Below are 24335 nucleotides of genomic sequence, written 5' to 3'. Positions count from 1 at the left end.
GTCGCTTTTATCCAAAGTGACTTACAATAAGTGCATTTCAACCATAAGGAAACAAACCCAGAAGAACAAGAAACAACAGCATAAAGTGCAATATCATCAAATAAGCCGATTTACAAATTGCTATAGATAAGAGCCACAAGTACAATTTATGTGCTAAAATTTGTTAGTGTTTTTAGTCAAGGTATATATGATATACATACATGTGTGTGTGTATATATGAATATATAATGTATATAGGTTAGCTTCTGCTTCTTATTGCTTCTAAAGTGTTTCCACAGTTATTTTCTTTTTTGCCTCCGCCAGCTCAGGGAGAACCTCGAGGAGTCGATCGGTGAGCTCCAGGCGCAGCGGGCGAGCAGACCCTGTGGTCCTCGCTGTGCCTCCGCTTCGGCCTCCACGTTGCAAACCAGCGACCTGGAGGTTTGCTCGGGTTCAGGTACGGAGCAAAAGAAAGGGTGTTGCCCCACACAGACAAAATACATAAGAAATGTGAAAAAAATCCACTTGAATATGTTGTGAAGCCAGTTTGTGTTTGGTTCGCTGCCTTTAAACCTTATAACACATGTAGATCTGTACTTTCAGACGGACAGCATTTCTACCCTCCCTCTCCCCCGAGGGACTATGCAGGCACTCCAAGGAGGAGGCGGAGGTCTCAGTCCGCCAGTGTTCGCTTTAAGGACAAGAGCCTATCGGAGGACGACGTAAGGCCGGAGACAAACCACCCACCAATCAGTGCCACGTGTGACTGTCACGCAGTGTCAGGAAGTGTCCACAAGAGGGCACACCAAGTTTGGATGTTGATATGAGCTAATCCTGAAGGGGCTTGTTGAGATTTCATTTAAATGAGGTTTTTGCTCATGGCATTTTTCAGGAATATATTGTGTTTAGTAGTCCCTATTCTTTTGTTTTATTCTTCTATGTCATCATCTGTAACGTCTATGTCTGGCTGTCCTGTAGATTCACACCTTGCACCAGTCCTTGAGGGACCTGCGTTGTGGCCAGCACAGACTGTCTACCGACCTGGATAGAGAGATCCTCAGGAGAAATAGGTATCTGCAGCGGGGGGGGGGGCAGCATCAAAACTGAGAACGCCACATAGCACATAACTGAATCAAGCAGTCGCATTCATTTTTTATGAGACATAAGCAGTGAAAATAATAATGATACTATACAATTGTAAGAGTTAGAAAGAGTTCAGATAGAATGACAATGAAATTAAAGAATACATTTGATTAGACCCATTGTGTTTCTGATAATATGATAAAACAATAGAATGGATTTATTAGATCTACACAGCAGGGACTTAATTATAGGTGTTAGCCCGGAAATATGGAGCACTTCTATTGCCTCTTGACGGTTCTCATCATGGGGATAGTGAACCTAAGGTAAATCTGTGTGAAAAAGCAACTTCTCATTTAATCTTGAACTTTTAAAATGTAGCACCCAATGAACAGGGATTCCTTAATCTGTTTGTCCTTGAATTGAATTACTACGAAATCCTTTTATTTATTATACATGTGTGCTTTAGCTGGTTTGAGAAGGCTTTGGGCATTTGATAAATACTGTTGACGTAATATGCTGCTCACCACACCTAATAGATCCACTCTGTTTTACAGTCTGATGCCGCATAATTGTTTTTGAGGGCATCTCATTATGAATTCAAAATAATGACCTGAAAGCTCTAATGTGTAACTATTGGTCTGCTTTTCATAGGTGCGATATTGACACCAGACGAGCGATGGACAGTCTCACAGACAACCCGACACCGGCCTCAGTGCGTTGACTCACACAACATTCTGTCCAGCTCTGGACTTCATTTCAATTCTAAGAGATAGCTTTTCTGTCAACTACATTTCCATTTCCTGTCGTCTCACTCTTCCTGCAGTGATGTTTGTGTGACCTCAGACGTCCCCCGTCTCACTGTCCGCAGGTGTCTTCTCGCGTGGAGCGGCGGCTGCAGGAGCTGGAGAGACAGGTGCATCCAGAGCAAAGCGGCGTGCACAGAGAGAGGCCGGACCAGTGGGCGGCCGTGTCGGACAACCTGCAGGAGGTGACGCTCCACCTCACCACTCGGCAGCTGTTAGTCTCATCGGGGGGGTGTTGGATGGAGGGATGTCGTGTTCTCTCACATTCGACGAGAAGGGGCGAAAACATGGAGGCACATCGTTTGATGGAGGAAGCATGATAACACTTATTTGAAATTGATTCATCAGAGATGACACTCATAAATTAACATCAAAAGGCTTCTTTCTATTTGCACTACCTGAGCAGGTTGAGGCTATGATGAAGTGATGCGTCATAAAAACAGACAAAACATTGGAGCACATTAAACGGCACGAATGACAGGAAACACTAAAGAACAGACTCAACAGCCATGATTAAACCAATCAAGGATGAACACAAAGCTACATCAGTCCTTACAAATGACACGCAGACTTCCCACGAACTAGAAGAGCAGGATCAACACGTACCAGATCCGCTTGTGTTGCATTCGCGTCCTGCTGGAAACAAGCGTCTGATGGTCGTGATGAACCTTCAGTGACTTCAAAAGCTTCAGTCCGCCCACTGTCACTGTAGCTGTGCTTATCGTGGTGTCTGGCTGGATCTATGGTTCTGCATTAGAAGCTTCTATCTACATACTGTGGATCTTGTGTTCTTCATGTACCGTACCATGACCCATGTATTGGTTGAGCACCAACGCAGCAACCATCACAGCTCTCGAAAAGAATGTGCAAATTCCTCTCCCCCTGCTTGGTCCTTTAATTGGTTTTATTGAATGGTTGTCTCTCTGCAGTCCCACTATGTCACCTGGCCTTATTGCTCTGCTTTATGAGACTACAAAACACAGCCAGGCCATTACTCCAATGACTACGTTCCCGTATTTCATGGCAGTCGTGTTTTTGAGGTTCTTTGACCCGTGCATTTGCCTCGTAGCATTAAGAGCTGAGCGGTTCTGTCATTAGATGCACTTCAGTGAGGTCGGCTCACAGCTCGATGCACTCGTAGTCAATGGATGCACCCAGTCAGAGGAAAGAACACTCCATCTCGTATTACTGATCTCTGACGTTGCATAAAATTATCCGTATTATGCATCAGCATGAGGATTTTTCATTTTTGGAATGTCTTTTTTTGGTTGACCGGTTTGGAGGACGGCGTTCTGTTGAAGCCGATCATTGCATCTTTTCTTTCTGATGTCTATTACTACACCACAGAGGGGCGCTGTGGAGCTGTGTGCAGATTGATGACCCTTTGGAGCTAGACTTTCCCAGACGCGCTGTAATGACAGTAGCAACCTATTCATTTGCATCCCTCTCCTCTTAAGTGCCCTAATGGGACACCAGCGGGGCCCGTGGCGATGGGACATAATGCATTTGTCCAAAAATTAAGGGCAAATAAACATCCATGAGGACATGAAGAGGAAAGTAATCCCTTTTACTACTAAAGAGCAGGGGAGGAGGGCCAGCACGGCCCAGCGATGGGACCGCTGTGATGTGAATCAAATAGATGATGAGTCACTTGGGTAGATGTTATTGCTGGCAGCCGGTAATTCATCATCACAGCCCGCTCAGCGCGAGTGGGATCTAAGCGCTCATACGTTCCACCGCGGTGCCACTATCTTGTTCCTAGAGATTGGCTGTGGTGTAACAACGCTGTGTGTAATAACACTGTCCTATGCATTCTAACTCTACTCTCATGTGTGGGCTCTTCTGATGATGATGATGATGCATGCGGTGGTCTGTGTTTTGTAGACTTCAGGGCGACACCAAGTTCAAGCCCAGGAGAGAGAGCGGGCCAGGCTACTGCGAGCGGGCCAGGAGAAATCCAAGGTGAAGATGTGGTGATTTAAAAAAAAAAAAGCTTTTGTGCCAGGAAAGTTGGCCTTAAGCATCATTTTACTGAAGCCACAGTTGGAATCCATATTCTCGCCTGGCCAATTCATTAATGTCAAACCTTTTATCTGGTCATGTGATAGTTTAGTCATAATTGTACCTTTTAGCTTGATTTGTGTGCATTGTGAATTCTGCGCCCCTGATGATTCACTGTAGACTCCACCCTTCTGCTTCCTCCATCATGTATCACCCTGACATTGTTATTGCTGTGCTCCTCTAAGATGGAGCAGGAACTGGAGGCAGCTAGACGACTTCTTGGACAGTCTGAGGACAGCAGAGAAGCTCTTGTTCAACAGGTTGGTTTGTGCCTCTGTGCGTTGTCCTCATTGTAAATGCAGAAGTGCTGTAGACCTCAGCAACACAACAACAACCTGTGCAGCATTTTCTCAGAGACTGTCTGTGTTTCCCACTGAGAAAGTCACATGTCTTTCTCTGTGTCTCTGCTGACACGCCGGCGCCCCCAGGTGGAGGACATGCGAGGCGAGCTGCTGAGGATGAGGAAGGAGAAGACTGATTTTCAGCTGAAGGCTTCTCAGCACATTGGTCATCCTCATGGCAACCACACCTTCCGAGATGGGGGGCAAAGAGGGGCAGGTACTGAATCTTTTTGTGATCGGTATGTGCGTTTGAGACCTCTATGCAGAAAATGAAAGGATTGAAAATATTCATCTCTTTCAAAAGATGTTGCCTTGGCTTTTTCACAGTGTGTGGTGCATATCCTATCCACCTGGTACTGTACACTTGTGGTTCCTGCTCACCTTGTGATTATGTGCCTGCATATGTGTAGATGGTGTGGACCTGGAGAAAGAGGTGGCGGAGCTGCGAGCCCAGCTGCATGCGGCGGCAGTCGTAGGCGAGGTTGAGGAACTGAAAAGAACTCTGGACCGAAAGGAAAAGGAGAGGGTCCAACTGCGCTTACAGGTGGAGGTGTGTGAGTATTTATATAGAACCTACTAGAGCTTCTACCATCAGCACATCAGAGAAGTTCCTCTGCAGAATAGATGATGTCGTGTCCTGCACCATCTCCATGCCCCTCTTTCTTCTAAAAATGGTCAGATGAAGTAACGGTCGGAATAGGATACCTGTTCAATTGCACAAATGGCTAATCAGCCAATCACAACGCCGCAGCTCAGTGTATTCATGTGGATGTGGTCAAGACAACTTGAAGCCTGAAGTCTGATGAGTCTTTATTTCCGCTGAATATTCAGACAGTCGGGTCAGAATGAGGCGTAAACAACACAAAGCATGGATCCGTCCTGGTGGTGTAGAGGAGAGTTTCTTGCCACACTTTGGCCCCTTAGTACCACTCGAGCATTGTTTAAATGTTGGAGCCCGAGTTTGTTGCTGACCATGTCCATCCCTTCATGACCACAGTGTACCATCTTCAGCAGGATGTCACAAAGCTCATATCACCTCACACTGGTTCCTCCAACGTTCTCCACAGTCACCACATCTCTATGCAATGGAGCACCTTTGAGATGTGGAACGGGATATTTTTATTATAGACGTGCAGCTGACAAATCTGCAGCAACTGCTTGATGCTATCGCGCCAATATGGACCAACATCTCTGAGGGATATTTCAACACCTTGTTGAAAGTCACCATGAATGAGGGCAAAAGGGCGTCCAAACCTTGATTGCTGTCTTCAGTTTCAGCACCACAACTTTTCAGACAAGCTTGCAGATAATCCAATTGTCGGCAGCACGACATTCTGAAACTTTTCTGCATTTGCCGTTTGTCCTCTTCTATGTACATACTTTCACACGCTCTTTACTTTTGAGCCGTCTCACATTTGTTTATTATACCCATTCCTCTGCACCCTTATGGCTGCCTGACTCTATCTTCTTTCCCCTACTAGCAGTAGTGTTAGTCTCACACACACACACACACACACAGTCCTTGACCTTTCTCTTTTCTATATTCCAGGACTTGTCATCAGAGCGGGCCCAGCGGGAGCAGCAGCAGCTACGAATGCTGGAACAGTTGAGGGAGATGCAGGTATGTTTGTATTGTGATGCATCACACTGTGATTCATCAGCATCCACAGTGGAGGACATTAATAATTCCCTTGCTGATTTTGTTTGCCCACTGACAAAAAAGTGGACGCTCACCAATGTTAAGTTATGCTTACTGTTATAGTAGGTTTATTTTAACCATAAAAAATAAAATAAACACTAGTGAAGGAGTTGAAGTGCCTCAGGGACTTGTTGCCGAGTGAAGGGAAGAAAGTCACATTAGGCCGGAGAATCAGAGCAGCGGGGGCGATACTGCACTCGTTCTACACCACCTTTGGAACAAAAAGAGAGCTGAGCCGGAAGGCAAAGCTCTCAATCTACCGGTCAAGCCTCGTTCCCACGCTCACCTATGGTCGTGAAGGATGAATCATGACCTAAAGAACCAGGTCACAATGGGTTTCCTCCGGAGAGTGGCTGACGTCTCCCTTAGAGATGGGGTGAGGCGCTCAGCCAGCCAGAGTAGAACCAAGTGAGGTGTTTTGGGCGCCTCCCCAGGGAGGTGTTCCAGGCACGGCCAGCTGGGAAGAGGCCCCCGGGGAAGACCCAGGACCAGGTGGAGAGAGATTCTATCTCTGCACTGGCCTGGGAACGATTTGGTATCCCCCAGCCACAGCAGGTAGATGTGGCCCGGGGAAGGGAGGCTTGGGGTCCTCTGCCCGAACTTTTGCCCCCGCCGCGACCCGACTCCGCATAAGCAGTTGACATTGTGATAAGATGAAGAAAAAAAAACAATCCAGAAAATCCCATTATTTAGGGGTCGATCAGGCCTCTTTCTTTAGAAAATACACCAAATCTCAACTTGTAACCTGTATAAAAGCCACCTGTCCCCAGAATCAATCCGATTCCAACCTCGTGATGTCTAGGACAGAGTGTAGACCTGCCCATGGCTGACCTCTGTGCTCTCCCAACAACGGTTTCTTCACCAAGAACTCATATGAAATGACATTCTTGTGTATTAGAAGTTTTAGGCCTTATTAGCATTGACATGACAGCTTAAAAAAACGATCCATTTTGGGATCATAAAGAATGACTGTGCCCACTTTAAATGACTTTGCTTTTCGTTACAGAGCCGAGGGCAGGCCGAGAGGAAGGAGACGGAGGCATTGCTCCAGGAGAGCACGAGGAGCAGAGACGAACTGAAGACCAGGGCCCAGGAGGCCGTGCGTCAGTGGAGGGCAAAGTGCAGGAGACTGCAGAAGGATCTGGAGGAGGCGAGAGCCCAGGCTCAGGTCCACACAGACGAGGCCTCACAGGTCAGTTCATGCCGATTTATGCATTAGGAGACTCTTGCGGGACATGCCTGCCCACACCAGCAGGCTGCTGGATGGAAGGATATTATTAGTGCAAAGAGGGGAATTATATTACTACATTTGAAGTTCTGATGATTTCAGCTTCTTCTTCACAGTCCATTCAAATGAACAAAAAGAAGGCCGTACTACAATCTGAAGGTGCTGGGTTTTATTATTGGAAGTGTAAGGTTTCTGGAATGAACAGTACTAGGAAAAAAAATTCAAGATACCTTTGATGCTTTGATTTTTACTATCCTCTCCCGTTCCAGATGCTGCTGCTGGGTAGGCTAAAAGCTAGGCTAAAAGCTACGCTAAAAGCTAGCCAGCCGGCGGCTCCGTCAACACTAAGTCATTGTTACGGCCAGCTCGTTTTGACCGCAACATAAAGAACACAAGCCCACTGAAATTAACTGCAAGAGTTTATTCAATATTTTACAATAACTGTAACTAAACAAACAAAGTCTAGGTTCAAACAAAAAGGGAAAATCATAGTCCAAATGGGGGGGAGAGAAAAGGTTGGTATGCATTGGATAAGACAACAAAGGGAGGCCAAAGTGACGTCTCCAGAGGCAGTCGCTCCCCTGGAGGAAGAGGCGGCCTGTTGAGAGGGGACACCAGAGTTTTATCCCCTCCACAATCAAAAGGTAAAATGGGAGCAGAGGTGTGCAATCTCCCACGCCCTCCCTGGAAGACACCGCCACCAGCAGGCAAGCAGGTGAAGGGCGGGGTCGTAACAGTCGTGCTCTGTGCTGCCTTTACTCAACAGTGGACTCTGGCTCATGTATTACTACTTTGACAGTGTCTTCTAAAAAAGGGTTTGTAGTGCAATGCCTTTCCCAGCTGCGGCAGTAGACCGATTTGTAGCGGCGCTCCTGACAGTGACAATGAAACAACACTTATTCCAGCCAAACTCTCGCTCAGACTCGCGACCCACTGACGTCACAACACATCAGTGGAAGGTGGAAGCAAATGTTGCTACTACGGGCATTCGGACACTGAGGAAACACCAGACCACAGGATTTCTACTCTCTAAAAGGTGTATCCAGATGGGATCGGAGTAGGTTTTTGCCTCACGTTGGGCAACTACGGCTGCTTGAGTCTTCCTCATCTTGCCAGAATTCACCCTTAACAGCCAATTGGAGGGCTGGAAAGGAAGACCAAAATAAACACTATCGTTTCCTCATGCGTATTGTGCCCTGGGTTCATAACATTCTTCCCATTCTTTGTCCCGTCACTGTATTCTACTAAAAATGTTGATTCATACATTCATTTTGTGAATCTCGGTGAAGAAAGGGCAGTCAAAGGCATTCACGTCACCCAGCGCCGCTTCTCTTCATTCGCTGGTGTCTTTGCATTGACTTGGACTGGAAATCACGCAAAGGAGGACCATCTCTACGACATGAACACGTGTCTGTTGTAACCCATTTGTACGTGTGTCCCGTCACTCCTCTTATGACGTAGAGAAGGACGTCTTAGAAAGAAGCTAACGCAGAATGCTACTCCGAACTAGTGAATACAGAGAAAACGCAGCAAGAAGTCATCCGAAGGTTGAGGATGCAGCTCTTTCTCTTTCAGTCAGAAGGACTGTTTCTCACAGCTTCATAGTTCTTTATCCCAATAGGAAGCTGGTACCTTTTGTGAGGTACCGTATGTTAAAGTGGTAGTGATGAATGATTATTAGGCTGAAGGTCACCTCCCAGTGCTTCCCGTTCCGTTTGAACTGCGTGCGCCCCCCCCCCCCCCCCCCCCCTCCCTCCGAGTCCCCGTCAGCAGCCTCGCTCCTCTGCCAGGCGGACGCACTCCCTGGCTTACTCGACGGGACGTGAATTAATTACTAAAGTATTTCTGCTCCCTTAATGAATTAGCGGAGGGAATCAAGTGCTCAATTAAATGATTAGGTTCTGAGCTCCGGCAAATTCCAGCCAGAGCTGCAGTATTAGAAGCAATCTGCCTGGAACAGACCTGACCATTGTCTGTGCTATCAGTGCTGGAGCTGCTCCTGCACATGTCTCTCTGTCACTCTTTCTCATTATTATTGTTAGAGCTGCTTTTTGAACACCATCTTCTGCCTCCCATTCATTTTGTCATTCCTCATTTCCCATCTCCTCCTCCTCCCCCCCACCGCTGCCCGTACTCTCCCTTTCCATCTTTTTTTTCTCTCCCTCTCCAGGTAGCCAGGGTAAAGGAGAGCGCCCAGGCCCAGCTGAAGGCGCTGAGCCAGCAGACAGAGGCGGCCCGCAGGGAGCTCGCCGATGTCCTGGGGCGTTTGGCCCAACGTGAAGAAGAGCTCCACCGCAAGGACGTGGAGCTGTCCGAGATCCGCCAGCGCCACCTGTCCCTGGAGCAAGAAATCCGCGAGGTACGGGGGCATGAACATCTTTCAACTGGGACAAAAAAAGAAGACATGGCATTTGTTTTAGCCGTAGGAAGATACAACACTTGAGTTAGCATTTAGGATTCGTTCCGTTCCATCACGCTGTAAGTCTGGTTGATGGATGGAGAACAGTTTGACTTGTCTTTTAGAAAATGACAGGAGTCAGCAACGTGGTCGATATCACACGTTTAGCATTCGGTCGTGCAAAGGTAGATTCCTGTTTCAATGTTACAATCACGTGAGAATCCTTCAGTCCAACCACAAACATGGCTGAACGTTTTATTCAAATATTTAGGCCGACCAGTTTGAAATATTGTTAAATCCAGAACATAATGAAACGTCAGCGATGGAGTCATGAAAAGAGACTCTAACCCTAGATGAGGGAGGCCTCAGCCTCCCTGGAGGAGGACACTCAGCGCCTGGCTGCAGCCAAGATACGACTAAGGGAAGAGAACCAGAGGCTGGAGGAGCAGGCTGAGATCCAGGCCCGTCAGTGCCAGAGGGACCAGGCCGCCTTAAAGCAGATGACCTCAGCCCACGCTCATCTAACCCAGAGGTTAGCTGAGGAGGAGAGCTCCAAGCACAACCTCCAGAAGGGCTCCTTGGAGCTCCAGGCCAAGCTGCAAGCAGCGCAGGAGGAGCGGGCCACACTGGGGCAGCAGCTGCAGCTGGAGAGAGCAGCGCATCAGGCAGAACTGGAGAACACGAAGGCCATGACGCACAGCAGCAGGACAAAGAAGGATTGGGAAGTGCAGGACATGCTGCGGCTCTGCCAACGGGAGAGGGACGAAATAAAGGCCCACCTGGAGGAGGTCAAGGTGAGCACTGACTATTTCACTGCACACCGCTAGCTGGAGCCTGTCCGGAGGTGTGGAACCAGCTGCTGATAGCCTGGCGTCCATCACTTCATTTGCTGCAGTCTGGGAAATGCTTTAATTTATATGAAGGAAAACACTTATTTCAGACCATACAAAATATGATGAAATATATAGACTCCTCCCACTAACCTGCCCCTCAGCTCCTTGTATTTGTCAGAGAGAGGTGACAGACAGGTCGCTTACTCTGCCATTGACCCGTGTCTCATTGGACGGTCTGGCCTTTGGGGAAAGTTCCTGCTGGCGTCATCAGCTTTTCCTCCGCTGCTCCGGTTGCCTAGCAACCTGCTGCGCTTGACAGTAAAAGCCTTAAAACCCGGAAAACGTATGAAATGCAGAGTGAAAAGGTAATCTTCTTATTCATTTAATTTAGGAACATATGCTTCTCTTCTGACCCATGGTGTATTTCAGGCTGAAGAATAACATTTTCTGGTTATTTTAAATTCAAATTGAATCAATTAAGCCATGTAGTTTAAGCTACAAGTAATATTGCAATCGTAAGGCAGAGCACACTACTGAGACACTCTCACTACTGAGACACTCTCCGCACACTACTGAGACACTCTCACTACTGAGACACTCTCCGCACACTACTGAGACACTCTCCGCACACTACTGAGACACTCTCACTACTGAGACACTCTCCGCACACTACTGAGACACTCTCACTACTGAGACACTCTCACTACTGAGACACTCTCCGCACACTACTGAGACACTCTCACTACTGAGACACTCTCACTACTGAGACACTCTCCGCACACTACTGAGACACTCTCCGCACACTACTGAGACACTCTCCGCACACTACTGACACACTCTCCGCACACTACTGACACACTCTCCGCACACTACTGACACACTCTCCGCACACTACTGACACACTCTCCGCACACTACTGACACACTCTCACTACTGAGACACTCTCCGCACACTACTGACACACTCTCCGCACACTACTGACACACTCTCCGCACACTACTGACACACTCTCCGCACACTACTGACACACTCTCCGCACACTACTGAGACACTCTCACTACTGAGACACTCTCCGCACACTACTGAGACACTCTCACTACTGAGATACTCTCCGCACACTACTGACACACTCTCCGCACACTACTGAGACACTCTCACTACTGAGACACTCTCACTACTGAGACACTCTCACTACTGAGACACTCTCCGCACACTACTGACACACTCTCCGCACACTACTGAGACACTCTCACTACTGAGACACTCTCACTACTGAGACACTCTCCGCACACCTCTGAGACACTCTCCGCACACTACTGAGACACTCTCCGCACACTACTGAGACACTCTCCGCACACTACTGACACACTCTCCGCACACTACTGAGACACTCTCACTACTGAGACACTCTCCGCACACTACTGAGACACTCTCACTACTGAGATACTCTCCGCACACTACTGACACACTCTCCGCACACTACTGACACACTCTCACTACTGAGACACTCTCACTACTGAGACACTCTCCGCACACTACTGACACACTCTCCGCACACTACTGAGACACTCTCACTACTGAGACACTCTCCGCACACTACTGAGACACTCTCACTACTGAGACACTCTCCGCACACTACTGAGACACTCTCACTACTGAGACACTCTCACTACTGAGACACTCTCCGCACACTACTGAGACACTCTCACTACTGAGACACTCTCCGCACACTACTGAGACACTCTCCGCACACTACTGAGACACTCTCCGCACACTACTGACACACTCTCACTACTGAGACACTCTCACTACTGAGACACTCTCCGCACACTACTGACACACTCTCCGCACACTACTGAGACACTCTCACTACTGAGACACTCTCCGCACACTACTGAGACACTCTCCGCACACTACTGAGACACTCTCACTACTGAGACACTCTCCGCACACTACTGAGACACTCTCACTACTGAGACACTCTCCGCACACTACTGAGACACTCTCACTACTGAGACACTCTCCGCACACTACTGAGACACTCTCCGCACACTACTGAGACACTCTCCGCACACTACTGACACACTCTCCGCACACTACTGACACACTCTCCGCACACTACTGACACACTCTCCGCACACTACTGACACACTCTCCGCACACTACTGACACACTCTCCGCACACTACTGACACACTCTCCGCACACTACTGACACACTCTCCGCACACTACTGACACACTCTCACTACTGAGACACTCTCCGCACACTACTGAGACACTCTCCGCACACTACTGACACACTCTCCGCACACTACTGACACACTCTCCGCACACTACTGACACACTCTCCGCACACTACTGAGACACTCTCACTACTGAGACACTCTCCGCACACTACTGAGACACTCTCACTACTGAGATACTCTCCGCACACTACTGACACACTCTCCGCACACTACTGAGACACTCTCACTACTGAGACACTCTCACTACTGAGACACTCTCCGCACACTACTGACACACTCTCCGCACACTACTGACACACTCTCCGCACACTACTGAGACACTCTCACTACTGAGACACTCTCACTACTGAGACACTCTCCGCACACCTCTGAGACACTCTCCGCACACTACTGAGACACTCTCCGCACACTACTGACACACTCTCCGCACACTACTGACACACTCTCCGCACACTACTGACACACTCTCCGCACACTACTGACACACTCTCCGCACACTACTGAGACACTCTCACTACTGAGACACTCTCCGCACACTACTGAGACACTCTCACTACTGAGATACTCTCCGCACACTACTGACACACTCTCCGCACACTACTGACACACTCTCACTACTGAGACACTCTCACTACTGAGACACTCTCCGCACACTACTGACACACTCTCCGCACACTACTGAGACACTCTCACTACTGAGACACTCTCCGCACACTACTGAGACACTCTCCGCACACTACTGAGACACTCTCACTACTGAGACACTCTCCGCACACTACTGAGACACTCTCACTACTGAGACACTCTCACTACTGAGACACTCTCCGCACACTACTGAGACACTCTCACTACTGAGACACTCTCCGCACACTACTGAGACACTCTCCGCACACTACTGACACACTCTCCGCACACTACTGACACACTCTCCGCACACTACTGACACACTCTCCGCACACTACTGACACACTCTCCGCACACTACTGACACACTCTCCGCACACTACTGACACACTCTCCGCACACTACTGACACACTCTCACTACTGAGACACTCTCCGCACACTACTGACACACTCTCCGCACACTACTGACACACTCTCCGCACACTACTGAGACACTCTCACTACTGAGACACTCTCCGCACACTACTGAGACACTCTCACTACTGAGATACTCTCCGCACACTACTGACACACTCTCCGCACACTACTGAGACACTCTCACTACTGAGACACTCTCACTACTGAGACACTCTCACTACTGAGACACTCTCCGCACACTACTGACACACTCTCCGCACACTACTGAGACACTCTCACTACTGAGACACTCTCCGCACACCTCTGAGACACTCTCCGCACACTACTGAGACACTCTCCGCACACTACTGACACACTCTCCGCACACTACTGACACACTCTCCGCACACTACTGACACACTCTCCGCACACTACTGACACACTCTCCGCACACTACTGAGACACTCTCACTACTGAGACACTCTCCGCACACTACTGAGACACTCTCACTACTGAGATACTCTCCGCACACTACTGACACACTCTCCGCACACTACTGACACACTCTCACTACTGAGACACTCTCACTACTGAGACACTCTCCGCACACTACTGACACACTCTCCGCACACTACTGAGACACTCTCACTACTGAGACACTCTCACTACTGAGACACTCTCACTACTGAGACACTCTCACTACTGAGACACTCTCACTACTGAGACACTCTCCGCACACTACTGAGACACTCTCACTACTGAGACACTTTCCGCACACTACTGAGACACTCTCCGCACACTACTGAACTGACACACTCTCCGCACACTACTGACACACTCTCCGCACACTACTGACACACTCTCACTACTGAGATACTCTCCGCACACTACTGAGACACTCTCCGCACACTACTGACACACTCTCACTACTGAGACACTCTCCGCACACTACTGAGACACTCTCACTACTGAGACACGCTCACGCACACTACTGAGACACGTTTACATACACTAGTGAGATGGCATGATAGTAGTCTAAACGGCCCCTCATAGTTTGTTCTTACGTGTGTACATCACATCGGTTACCAACGTCACATGACTTAAGCCATTTAATAAACTATTCTATCGGTAGTCTATTCAAGTGAATTTCTATTACTTATATTTAAAGGGCCTTTTGGCGGGACAAGTAGCTTCTGTAGCTGTCACCACATTGTGTGTATGTTGGTTCTGATGGACGGGTGCTGTAGAGTTACTTCTCTCAGCTTTGATTTAAGTGGAATATGTATCATAGGAAATCTGAAACTTTTTACATGTTGTCAGATCTCCTTTCCTCCCACCGAGTGTAGCACTAACCGACTTTTAGCGCTCCACTGGCCTACACTTTGAATCCAGCACCGGAGAACGTGCCTCGCAAACATGAGCGAGAGGAGAGCTCCTCATTTGGAGTGATTTTCCTCGTTGGCTCGGCCTCTGTCCCCTGGATGGAAAATAGCTGAGCTCCTAATGGTGTGAAGCTCCAAGCATGAATATTTGAAGAGCTGATATCAGACCTCAGACATTTTTATCAAGGCCCTGCTGGAGACGCGGGGGGGCTCCACTTGACTTCCTCCCCCTGTGCCCTCTCCGCCTCACTGCTTCCATATCTCCAACGATGAGCGCTCCCGGGTACATTGTTTCCTAGGGGGGCATGGTCCTCCCTGATACGGCTGAGCTTAGCCCATTAGCGGCGCTGAATGGCATTAATATCTGACATAGCTCATTGTAATGGTGTCATCTCCCAGCGCGATGAGGACGAGGGCGTTTGCTCCAATGAGAAGCCCACCCAACACTCACACAGCTTAGCCAGAAGTAGTCAACGGGCGAGAAAAGCTTCAAGTATTCCTAGTTTTGACTCTGCCTATTTGATCCTTAATAAGGAAGGATGGTTTCTGAGGGTATTGGAGATTGCGGATCAGAACAGTCTAAAACCGGAATAACTCAACAGTCCTTGTAGATCTGGAATAACAGTAATGTTTATAGCTGTGCCACGTGCTTCTGAATTGAAATTTGAGTGGAACACACACCCAACTCACAAGATTGTCAAGACTGTCATTTTAACAGGCTGTGTAGCCCTGCTGTAGCAGCATTTGTCCTTACGGATACTTTGTAAGTGCACTATATCATCATGCTTCCTGTACTCTGGAGGGCTTGAACAGGGGTCTGCAGCCTGCTCTCAGTCCTTGTGTTTGCAGCAGATCAGTCCTCGTGTGAGATCACTAAACTGGGCCGTCCTCTACCAGGCAGACGCAGCCTCCGACAGGGAGCTGTGTGGAGGGCTGCGCACCAAGCTGGACCGGATGAAGGAGGAGTGTGATAAGCTGGCAGCGCAGCTGAGCACAAAGGACCACGCACACGCTCTTCTTCACACAAAATACCAGCTACTCAAACAGGAAGTGGATGACAAAGTAAGCCCTGCCTCCTTCTGCCAAGTTTCTCTAACTATAAGTGTTGAAACTGCTAATTAATGGTGATGGATGAAGTCCAAGGACATTGAAAGGAAAGGAAAACAACTAATAGCTTTCATTTCTAATAGAACTATGCTCTTCTGTGAATATGCCTTTCATATTGCCACTTTGGCACCTCCTTTGAACGCATTCACGTTGCACACAAGGCGTGTGTACATAAAGATCACACAGTGAGGGACTTACTATTCATCCAGCAGTCAGAACATACAACTAGTGGAAGCGTCATAGGCTTAATCCAGACCTCTTTCTCCTGGCGATCTAGGACGACATTAAAGTCACAAAGAATGCTCAGCAAGGTTACGTGGTGCCAAATCAGCACTACTTTTAACACGCTCGATAAATACTGAATCTATTGACAGTGCAGGTCAGAGGAGGGAAGCGAAGGGCTCTCTGACGCCTGTCTCTGCATCAGTTAACTGATTCCTCCTCTCATTTACAGCAGTCTTGCTGCAATTCACATCTTGATATTGTCTTGATGAAAAACAACTTCCTTGTTTCTTGTTCTTCATGGTTGAAATGCACTTATGGTAATGTGTATTTAGAATCTGCTCTCTGCCATCGTCCACAGGCCAGGTCAGCTGAGAGGAGACGTGCTTCAGAGTCCGAGCTCGTTAAGCTGGAAGAAAAGCTGTCCAGGATGGAAGCCGAGCGGGAAGCCCTTCTCACCTCCACGGGGGAGGCACTAGACACGGCCTGTCGCAGCCTGGCTAACAACGCTGAAGACAAATTACAGGTATTCAGGTTAGCGTATTGCGTGAGCATTCCTTTGGAGATGTCAAGTATCGCCTCGCTGTTTACCTGTTGAGAACCTTCTGGGCCAGCCGCTTGTTTCCTCTCTGTCCGTTCATGCGTGGCACGGAGCAGACACTCACCTTGTCATGAAGGGTTTCCTCACAACGGCGGCGCGACATCGGTGGGGAGGTTGGTGAGAGCTGCTTCGTCTCACCCTGCTGGTTATGGGTTAAAGTTTAAACCGAGTGTGACAGAAACAAGACTATTAGGTGACGCAGTTATGTTGTCTGTGAGTCACCTTCAAGGACGATTTATGTGGTCAAAAAGCACTGCGCACAGGACAAGGGGGGCAGTTCTTTGTAGCTTCATGCCATTGGTGTCCCCTGAAAATGACCATAGAATGTTGCTGTGTGTTGACACACTTAGGCTGCAAGTGGCGATTCCGATCATTGATTGGTTTGCAGATTATAATATTGTCATTCGATTAATCAATTCATTATTTGATCAATATCACATCTGAAAAACAAGACATTTCCATCAATATTTCCGAAGACACAAAGTAGTGACATCAAATGACTGACTTTGTTATTTAACTCAAAATATTCACTACACTAAAGACTGCAAATTCTGACATTGGAGTATTTAATCACTTCCCATGGCCAAAAAGAGCACTAGTTGATTGATGTCACCGTACTATTAAAAGCAGGCTTACTCCTCATCCAAGGTCTGTTTACACAAGCGTGTTCAATAGGATTTATGTATTTGGGAGGAAGTGAGCTTTCGCTGGATCAAAGAGACGTGATTTCTGCCGCTTGAGACGTGTGGCAGTTTTGCATACTTTTACTTTTTTGAAATGTATTATATGAGAAAAAGGTTTTCTTCCGAAACTCAAGGTAACAGAGTAGTTGATGTACGAGGGTTGTTCGTGTGGTAAAGTATTCATTTTATGGAACAGAAAGCTGATAAAGCAGAGCTTTGTGTTCCAATAGTTGCTGTATTAAATGATTGCAGATAATATAGGAGCACACGCACAGATCTGGAACTATCATGACCCAATTTGCAACAGGCCTAAATAAAAATAGAGACGTTTTCACAGCCTTTGCGCGATACTCTGTGGAAGCACCTTTGGCAGCAGTCACAGGCTGGAGTCTTCTGGAGTCTGATGCTACACGCTTGGCACACCTCTTTCTGGCGAGTTTCTCCTATTCCTCTTTGCAGAACCATCAGGTTGGAGAGGTGTCTGTGCACAGACATTTTCACATCTCTCCAGAGGTGTTCGATGGGGTTCAAGACACTCAAGGACCTTCAGAGTTGTCCTAAAACCACTCCTTCGTTATGCTGGCTGTGTGCTTGGGGTCGTTTTCCTGTTGAAAGATGGTTTTTTTGTTTTGGAGTTCAATCTTTGTTTCATCAGGTCAGAATTTTGTTTCTCGTGGTCCAAGTCCTTCTGGTGGCTTTCACCAAACTCCAGGCGGGCTGTCATAGGCCCTTTACAGAGGACTGTCTACCACACAGGCCTGATTATTGGAGTGCTGCAGAGACAGTTGTCCTCTCTTCATGGAGCGACGCTGGAGCTCTGTTAGAGTGACCATCGACCATAGGAAGAGTCCTGGTGGTTCCAAACAAAATATGGAAAAAGCAAAGCATTGTCAAAACGTTCTGAATACAATATAATGTGTACTGCCATTTCTGTTTAGGGTAAACCAACCAACCAACCAACCAACCAATCAAATCAATAAACCTTTCACCAAAACTCCTATGTTTAGTGCACAATATCAAAGACAACACAAATGGAGACATGAGGCATCAGCCGAGTCTCTTGTCTTCTCCACTCAAGTTTGCTAGCCTGTCATACTAGATTCAGTCTTTCAGTAGGCAACAATGATCAGATCAATAAGAGCCTTCTGGGCCCCTGATGGCTCCCAAAGCTTCACTCTAGATGTAGCTATGAACAACAGATGACAGCTAACGTAAGCGATTCGTAGAAACATAACAGGTGTAGAGCGCTGTGAGCAATTCGGACTTTAGATAAATAGGAAAATGATTTCAGTACGGCAGCATTGACATACACACAGGTAAAGAAATCCACAATAATGAATGAACTGGTTAAACAATAGTGCAAAGATTTCTAAAAACCATCAAACACGGAGGCACCAGTGTAACGATGTTGATCTCCTGTACGGGTCCTTGTGATAGGTAGAGTTCTACCAGTACCGTACTACTGTCCACTGGAAGCTTTTAAAGGGGTGAATAGTTGTTTTTAGTAGCCACAAAGTGCTCAGGCCTCTGTCCAGTAAACCAACCAACTAGTGAACGCATTTTCAAACCGTGGGGAATCTTGAGCGTGGGTAACTTCCGTGCTCGTGTGCGTCACCTCTCTGGCTCATGTGGGAACCAGAGAGAAACCACGTCCCTGTGAAGCCTGCGAGGTGGGTTGTGCAAAGCTTCATTCGTGAGGTTGACCTTCCAAATCAGCTTCCTCTGTTTCTTTGACAAAATAATATCATATCTGTTGTCCAATCAAACTGCAGAATAAATTACATTTATACTTTTTCATGATCGGATCAACCTCCAACGAAACTTTTCAGGATCATCAAATTACATCATTAGTCATTTGTATCTTTCATCGCTTTGTTGAAACAAAATGCCATCTCAACTAACACATGCAGCTTTGTCCTCTCCACTTGTTAGGCGTTAACTCTCCAGACGTAAGCACGTGCTGAGCGCAGGGTGAGTCAGACGTGTAACCCAGTGGCAGATGTACTGGCATCCTGGCGGAGACAGCCACACATTTAATCACTGAGAAGGCAGTGGCATTTCTTTCACTTCTACCCGACAGACGGCACTTTTAACTCCCAGCCGGCTTGTTGAGTTCTCCAACAGTTTCCCTTTCCTTTGTGTTTGCCGCTGCACTGAGCGGCCTTTGATGGCTGGGAAAGGAGGAAAGTGAGCGGGAGGCGTAGGCATCGCTTCTGTCCTCCCACACAGACGCGCGCTCTGCCGTGAGCTCCCTGAGACGGGGACCTCTGCACAGCAGCTTTCCGTCGCTGCTCTTTGAGCTGTTGTGGGAACAACTCGGGGTATTAGTTTTGCTTGGATCCGGCTTCCAGTAACAGCTTGAAAAAGTTGCTTGACACCTCTGCAGCGACGATGTTGTTTGCCGAAGCGCGGGACAGGAGGAGCCCCCAAAAAGCGGCTGCTGTGTGCCTTCCTGTCTGATCGCGCATAAACACCCTGTCACAATGGGTTGGAGCGTCTCCCTACACGGGAGTCAGCGCTCTCTCTGTGAATGGATTTGCTCAAACGCTTATGGAAACAAGTTTGCAACTAATCACAGTCCATAAGTGCATATGACGCTCATCTAGTGGCCCTTTGGGACCAATCTATGCTTAGTGTGGCTTTTGTCAGCTGGTGAGTTTACCGCTGTTGTTCCTTGTCGAATATGTCAACAAATACTACATGTTGGTGCAGACATTCAGGATCATCACAGGTGGTATGTGCAGTTACGTTTCTGTAGAGATGAATTATAATGACCATTTCTAATACTTTGCTTTATGAGTAATTACCTACTCAACAAAGGAATTTTCATCAACGTCAGTGTTACTTGGTAAGTGGTTCCTGCTTATCAACCAATGTTACCATGGAAACTATAAAATGACATAGTGAACATACAGTTGTGTGAAAAGTGTTTGTCCCCTTCCTGATTTCTTTTTGCATGTTTGTCACACTTAAATGTTTCAGATCATCAAACAAATTGAAATATCAGACAAAGATAACACAAATTGCAGTTTTTGAATGAAGGTTTATTATTATTAATGTGAGAAATGTGCCCCCTAAACCTAATGACTGGTTGGGCGACCCTTAGCAGCAACAACAGCAATCAAACGTTTGCGATAATTGTCAATGAGTCATTTACAGCGCTGTGAAGGAATACTGGACAGTATAATAACATAATAGGTCATTCACGTGAAATGTATACTGAAGACTTTTCAATTGGGGTCAGTGTTTTTAATATTGGAGGGAGACAAGGAGAAAAGGTGATGTTGTAACTCTTTGCTTGGCCAATCCGAATCTCTACAGCAGCTCCAACTTGTCATCATTACACTACCAAATCTGTGTTGCCACCTCGGCGTCTTTCTCGCTAAATCTGACTTTCCAAACTCTTTATTTAGTCAAAAGCGACGAGCCTAGCGCCTGCAAATTGTGCAATGACGTCGTTCAGCTGTAGCGCCAGTCTTTCAGACACCTTGTGCAGTGCTGTCAGTGCAGCCCAAAGGGCCCCTTAACAGACCCGGATGTGGTACAATAGTCATTAGGAGTTATTAGCAGACAGTCACTTGTCTGGGAAAGATGGAACATGGTCCCTGAAATCATTTTTACGTAACACACAACCTGTTTATCTGTCTATCCAGGTCGTCTGTTCCCAACAAATATTCCTCAAATATTTCTTGTCACTTTAGACGACCTACCGGACCTGCATGAAATCCTTCCTACCAAACGTCTGCAATCCTCTGTGAAGGAGGAAATGTTGTGTAATGCATGTTTTCACACACATTAATCTCTGTGCTGTTCTTACAGGCAATCTCCCAGAAACCTGGATTAGTGAAGGACCCCCACCGCTGGTTAGCAGAGACAAAGGTATGATCCCCTATAAGGGAGGCAGCTACAGAATGGAGGAAACAAGATTACGTATGTGACACCATTACTGCACTCTTTAGAAGAATAATGGAGGACGATGCCATAGGTTGTATGTGTTTATGAATTGAAAATAATCCAAGCAACCACACATGGTTGTATTTCTGATGGTTCAAACCAATATTTTACTGTGGCATAAGGTCTCAGTGAGTTGTAAGTATTCCCAATAAAACGTTGAACTTCAGAATACACAACGTCTCCCTGTAATAATGCAGTCCATTCATAGTGTGCGATTTCAGGGTGTCATTTCTCTCTTCCAGCATCATGATGAGGCTCTTGTCATGGATGACATTCTGAGATGCAGTTTAGTCAGCTGATTCCCTAGTTAGCTGTAGCCCCGCCCTAAAGCATAACCTGCTTGATGGTCCATTTGACCATAACTTGACCATCAATTACTAAATGAACATTAGCTGTGTTGAAGACTTCAAACTAGTTGTTGAGACGATAAACTCATGTTTACAATATTTGTGAGAGAATAAATCGAGGAGCTGTCATTTTCTCAGACCTCTATAGGGCCGGAGGAGTCGGCCCCTAGTGGGCACTAGAGAGACTGCACCACTAACATTCACGTATCCATGAAGCCCATCTTGTGTGACCACATAGATTTTGAATTTTCTCAACCACACAGACCAAGATCCGGTGGCTGTGTGAGGAGGTGCGAGAGAGCACCACGAGAGAGCAGCGCTTAAGGAAGCAGCAACAACAGACCAGGGACCAGTTGGAGGCCCTGAGGCAGAGCCGGGACTCGGAGCAGAGGGCTCTGCTGCAGCGCCTTGACCAGCAGGAGGAACTTCTGCTATCCCTGGACACTGAAAAGAGAGGTACACAACCAGCCATTTTTATATTTTACAGTACATGTCATTTAGCTGACACTTTTATCCAAAGCGGCTTACAATACGTGTATTTCAACCATAAGGATACAAACCCAGAAGAACAAGAAACAATTTCATCAAATAAGCCGATTTACAACTTTCTATGGATAAGAGACATTATAAGTACAATTTAAGTGTGACAATTTGTTAGTGTTTTTAGTCTAGGTGGAGTCTGAAGAGGTGTGTCTTTAGTTTGAAGATGTAAAGGCTCTCTGCGGCCTGATTTGCGACACATTTTTGGCAATTTCTCCTAAACGCTGAGTTTGATTGTCACGAAACCTTCGGTGGATCATTATTGGGTCATTGTCCCCTTGATATACCAGAATGGTGCTGATAAGTCATTGTTTTGATGAGATATGGGCTAATTAACTTTGCAAGGGGTGTGGCTTAATCTGGCAGATTTTTAACTTCCAAATGATTTGGCCTGCCCTCACCAAAATAATAGCATGTGTGAACATTGAGGCCCTAAACACACACTAATATTTTCATAATTTTTGAAGGATAGGGGGCGCTGTAATTAATGGTTGAAAATCTGCCTTTTTGGTCTGTTTTTGGCCTATTTTCATGATTTCTTACAGTTGTAAAAGACCGAACTCCTCCCAGGGATTAAACCCGATTCTTTTCAAATCCACGCAGTGTGCTCTTGAGACCTTGGCCTCTTAAAGTTGCATTTTGCCGGAAGAATTATTAAACTTAAAAAAAACACCTTTTAAAAGATTTCGAAGGAAGTTGGCTCATGTATGGTATTTTGAGAGGCTTTTATTTTGGGATGGAACATCAGAATGTCCTGGTTATCCATAAGTGTCACCTTGGGGATGTCTACTATCAAACTCAAGTGTAATGGTCATGACAGTATTGATGTTTCCTTTTAAACCTAATCTGGAAATGACCAAATGTAGTCTGGTGATTGAGATATTGAAGGAAATTGGCTCTTGTATGGTATTTTGAGAGGCTTTTATTTTGTACTGGTACATCAGAAGCTTCTGGTTATATGTTGACATCAAAGGCTTAAGACCATGATAATGACCACTGACTTGCGAATGCTTCGTCCGATGGCCGCAGGGTTCGTCGGCCTGTGCCCCGAGGTGCAAGGAGTAAGAGGACCCGTCCAACGCTGCTCGTTTTTTTGGTTGTTGAAGTGAATTTAAACACCCAGTCATTAAAAGTAATCAGATGACTGCATGTCACTCGCGGCGTTTTTGGTGATTGGGAGGTTTCTGTGTGTTATTGATTAGAAATGTTTTAAAAAGCATCCTAATGTGCTTTGTTTTTTTTTCTCAAGCCCCATTTTTGACTGACTTTCTCCTCATGAACTGTAACCTTGTATTTGGTGTCAGGAGAGAGCTCTAGGTGTCAGGGTGTCATCCTGTTGCTTGGCTGTAGTGGATATACTACCTGTGTGCTCATCTCAGTAGATGAACAGTAGATGAATTGTCTCGCGATGTCACAGCGGCTCCTTCCTCAATCAGAAGATCAGCTCCTCCTTCCACGCCAATGTGTCTTTGGGAATAACACTTTGTCCCAAAGTGTTCCTGAATGCAGGGCCTCCAGTTTTGGAAGGCGTAGTTAAACCTGTCATCAGTGGGTCAAGGACAGGACCGACCCCGAGATGTGACCTAGGGACAGACCTTTGGCAGCACCAGTGGACTGCGGGTACCACCTCTCTTAAACGGGTTAGCCAGTGTGCAGCTGTGTATCTGAAGTGAAGGACCCCAGCGGAGCACGTGTCTGTAGCTGTTCTGCATTCAGTGGAGGGGCATCAGTATGTCACTAGGTGTTTAATAATTATTAATCATAAATGGTACAACAGCTAATTTATTAGAAACCAAACGCTAATCCAA

The 24335-nt window shown here is 47.0% G+C and overlaps 1 protein-coding gene across 3 annotated transcripts in view; it reads left to right on the top strand.

The window, feature by feature from the left end:
• Positions 1-24335, top strand: part of LOC119195067 (centrosomal protein of 128 kDa) — a 30979-nt gene that overhangs the window by 1167 nt on the left and 5477 nt on the right. For all 3 annotated transcript variants that reach the window (XM_037449672.2, XM_037449671.2, XM_037449670.2), the window contains exons 3-19: positions 304-436; positions 583-701; positions 958-1049; positions 1714-1774; positions 1931-2050; positions 3750-3827; positions 4112-4186; positions 4355-4484; positions 4678-4817; positions 5817-5888; positions 6973-7158; positions 9365-9553; positions 9946-10386; positions 15971-16135; positions 16764-16928; positions 21506-21565; positions 22251-22443. In XM_037449672.2, coding sequence (XP_037305569.2) covers positions 304-436; positions 583-701; positions 958-1049; positions 1714-1774; positions 1931-2050; positions 3750-3827; positions 4112-4186; positions 4355-4484; positions 4678-4817; positions 5817-5888; positions 6973-7158; positions 9365-9553; positions 9946-10386; positions 15971-16135; positions 16764-16928; positions 21506-21565; positions 22251-22443 — 2419 coding nt within the window. The remainder of the gene's footprint in view (positions 1-303; positions 437-582; positions 702-957; positions 1050-1713; positions 1775-1930; positions 2051-3749; positions 3828-4111; positions 4187-4354; positions 4485-4677; positions 4818-5816; positions 5889-6972; positions 7159-9364; positions 9554-9945; positions 10387-15970; positions 16136-16763; positions 16929-21505; positions 21566-22250; positions 22444-24335) is intronic.

This window comes from Pungitius pungitius, chromosome 20, assembly GCF_949316345.1.
Source record: "Pungitius pungitius chromosome 20, fPunPun2.1, whole genome shotgun sequence".
Lineage (NCBI taxonomy): Eukaryota > Metazoa > Chordata > Actinopteri > Perciformes > Gasterosteidae > Pungitius > Pungitius pungitius.
The sequence above is the reverse complement of the archived record's forward strand: the minus strand, read 5'-3'. Positions and strand labels throughout refer to the sequence as shown.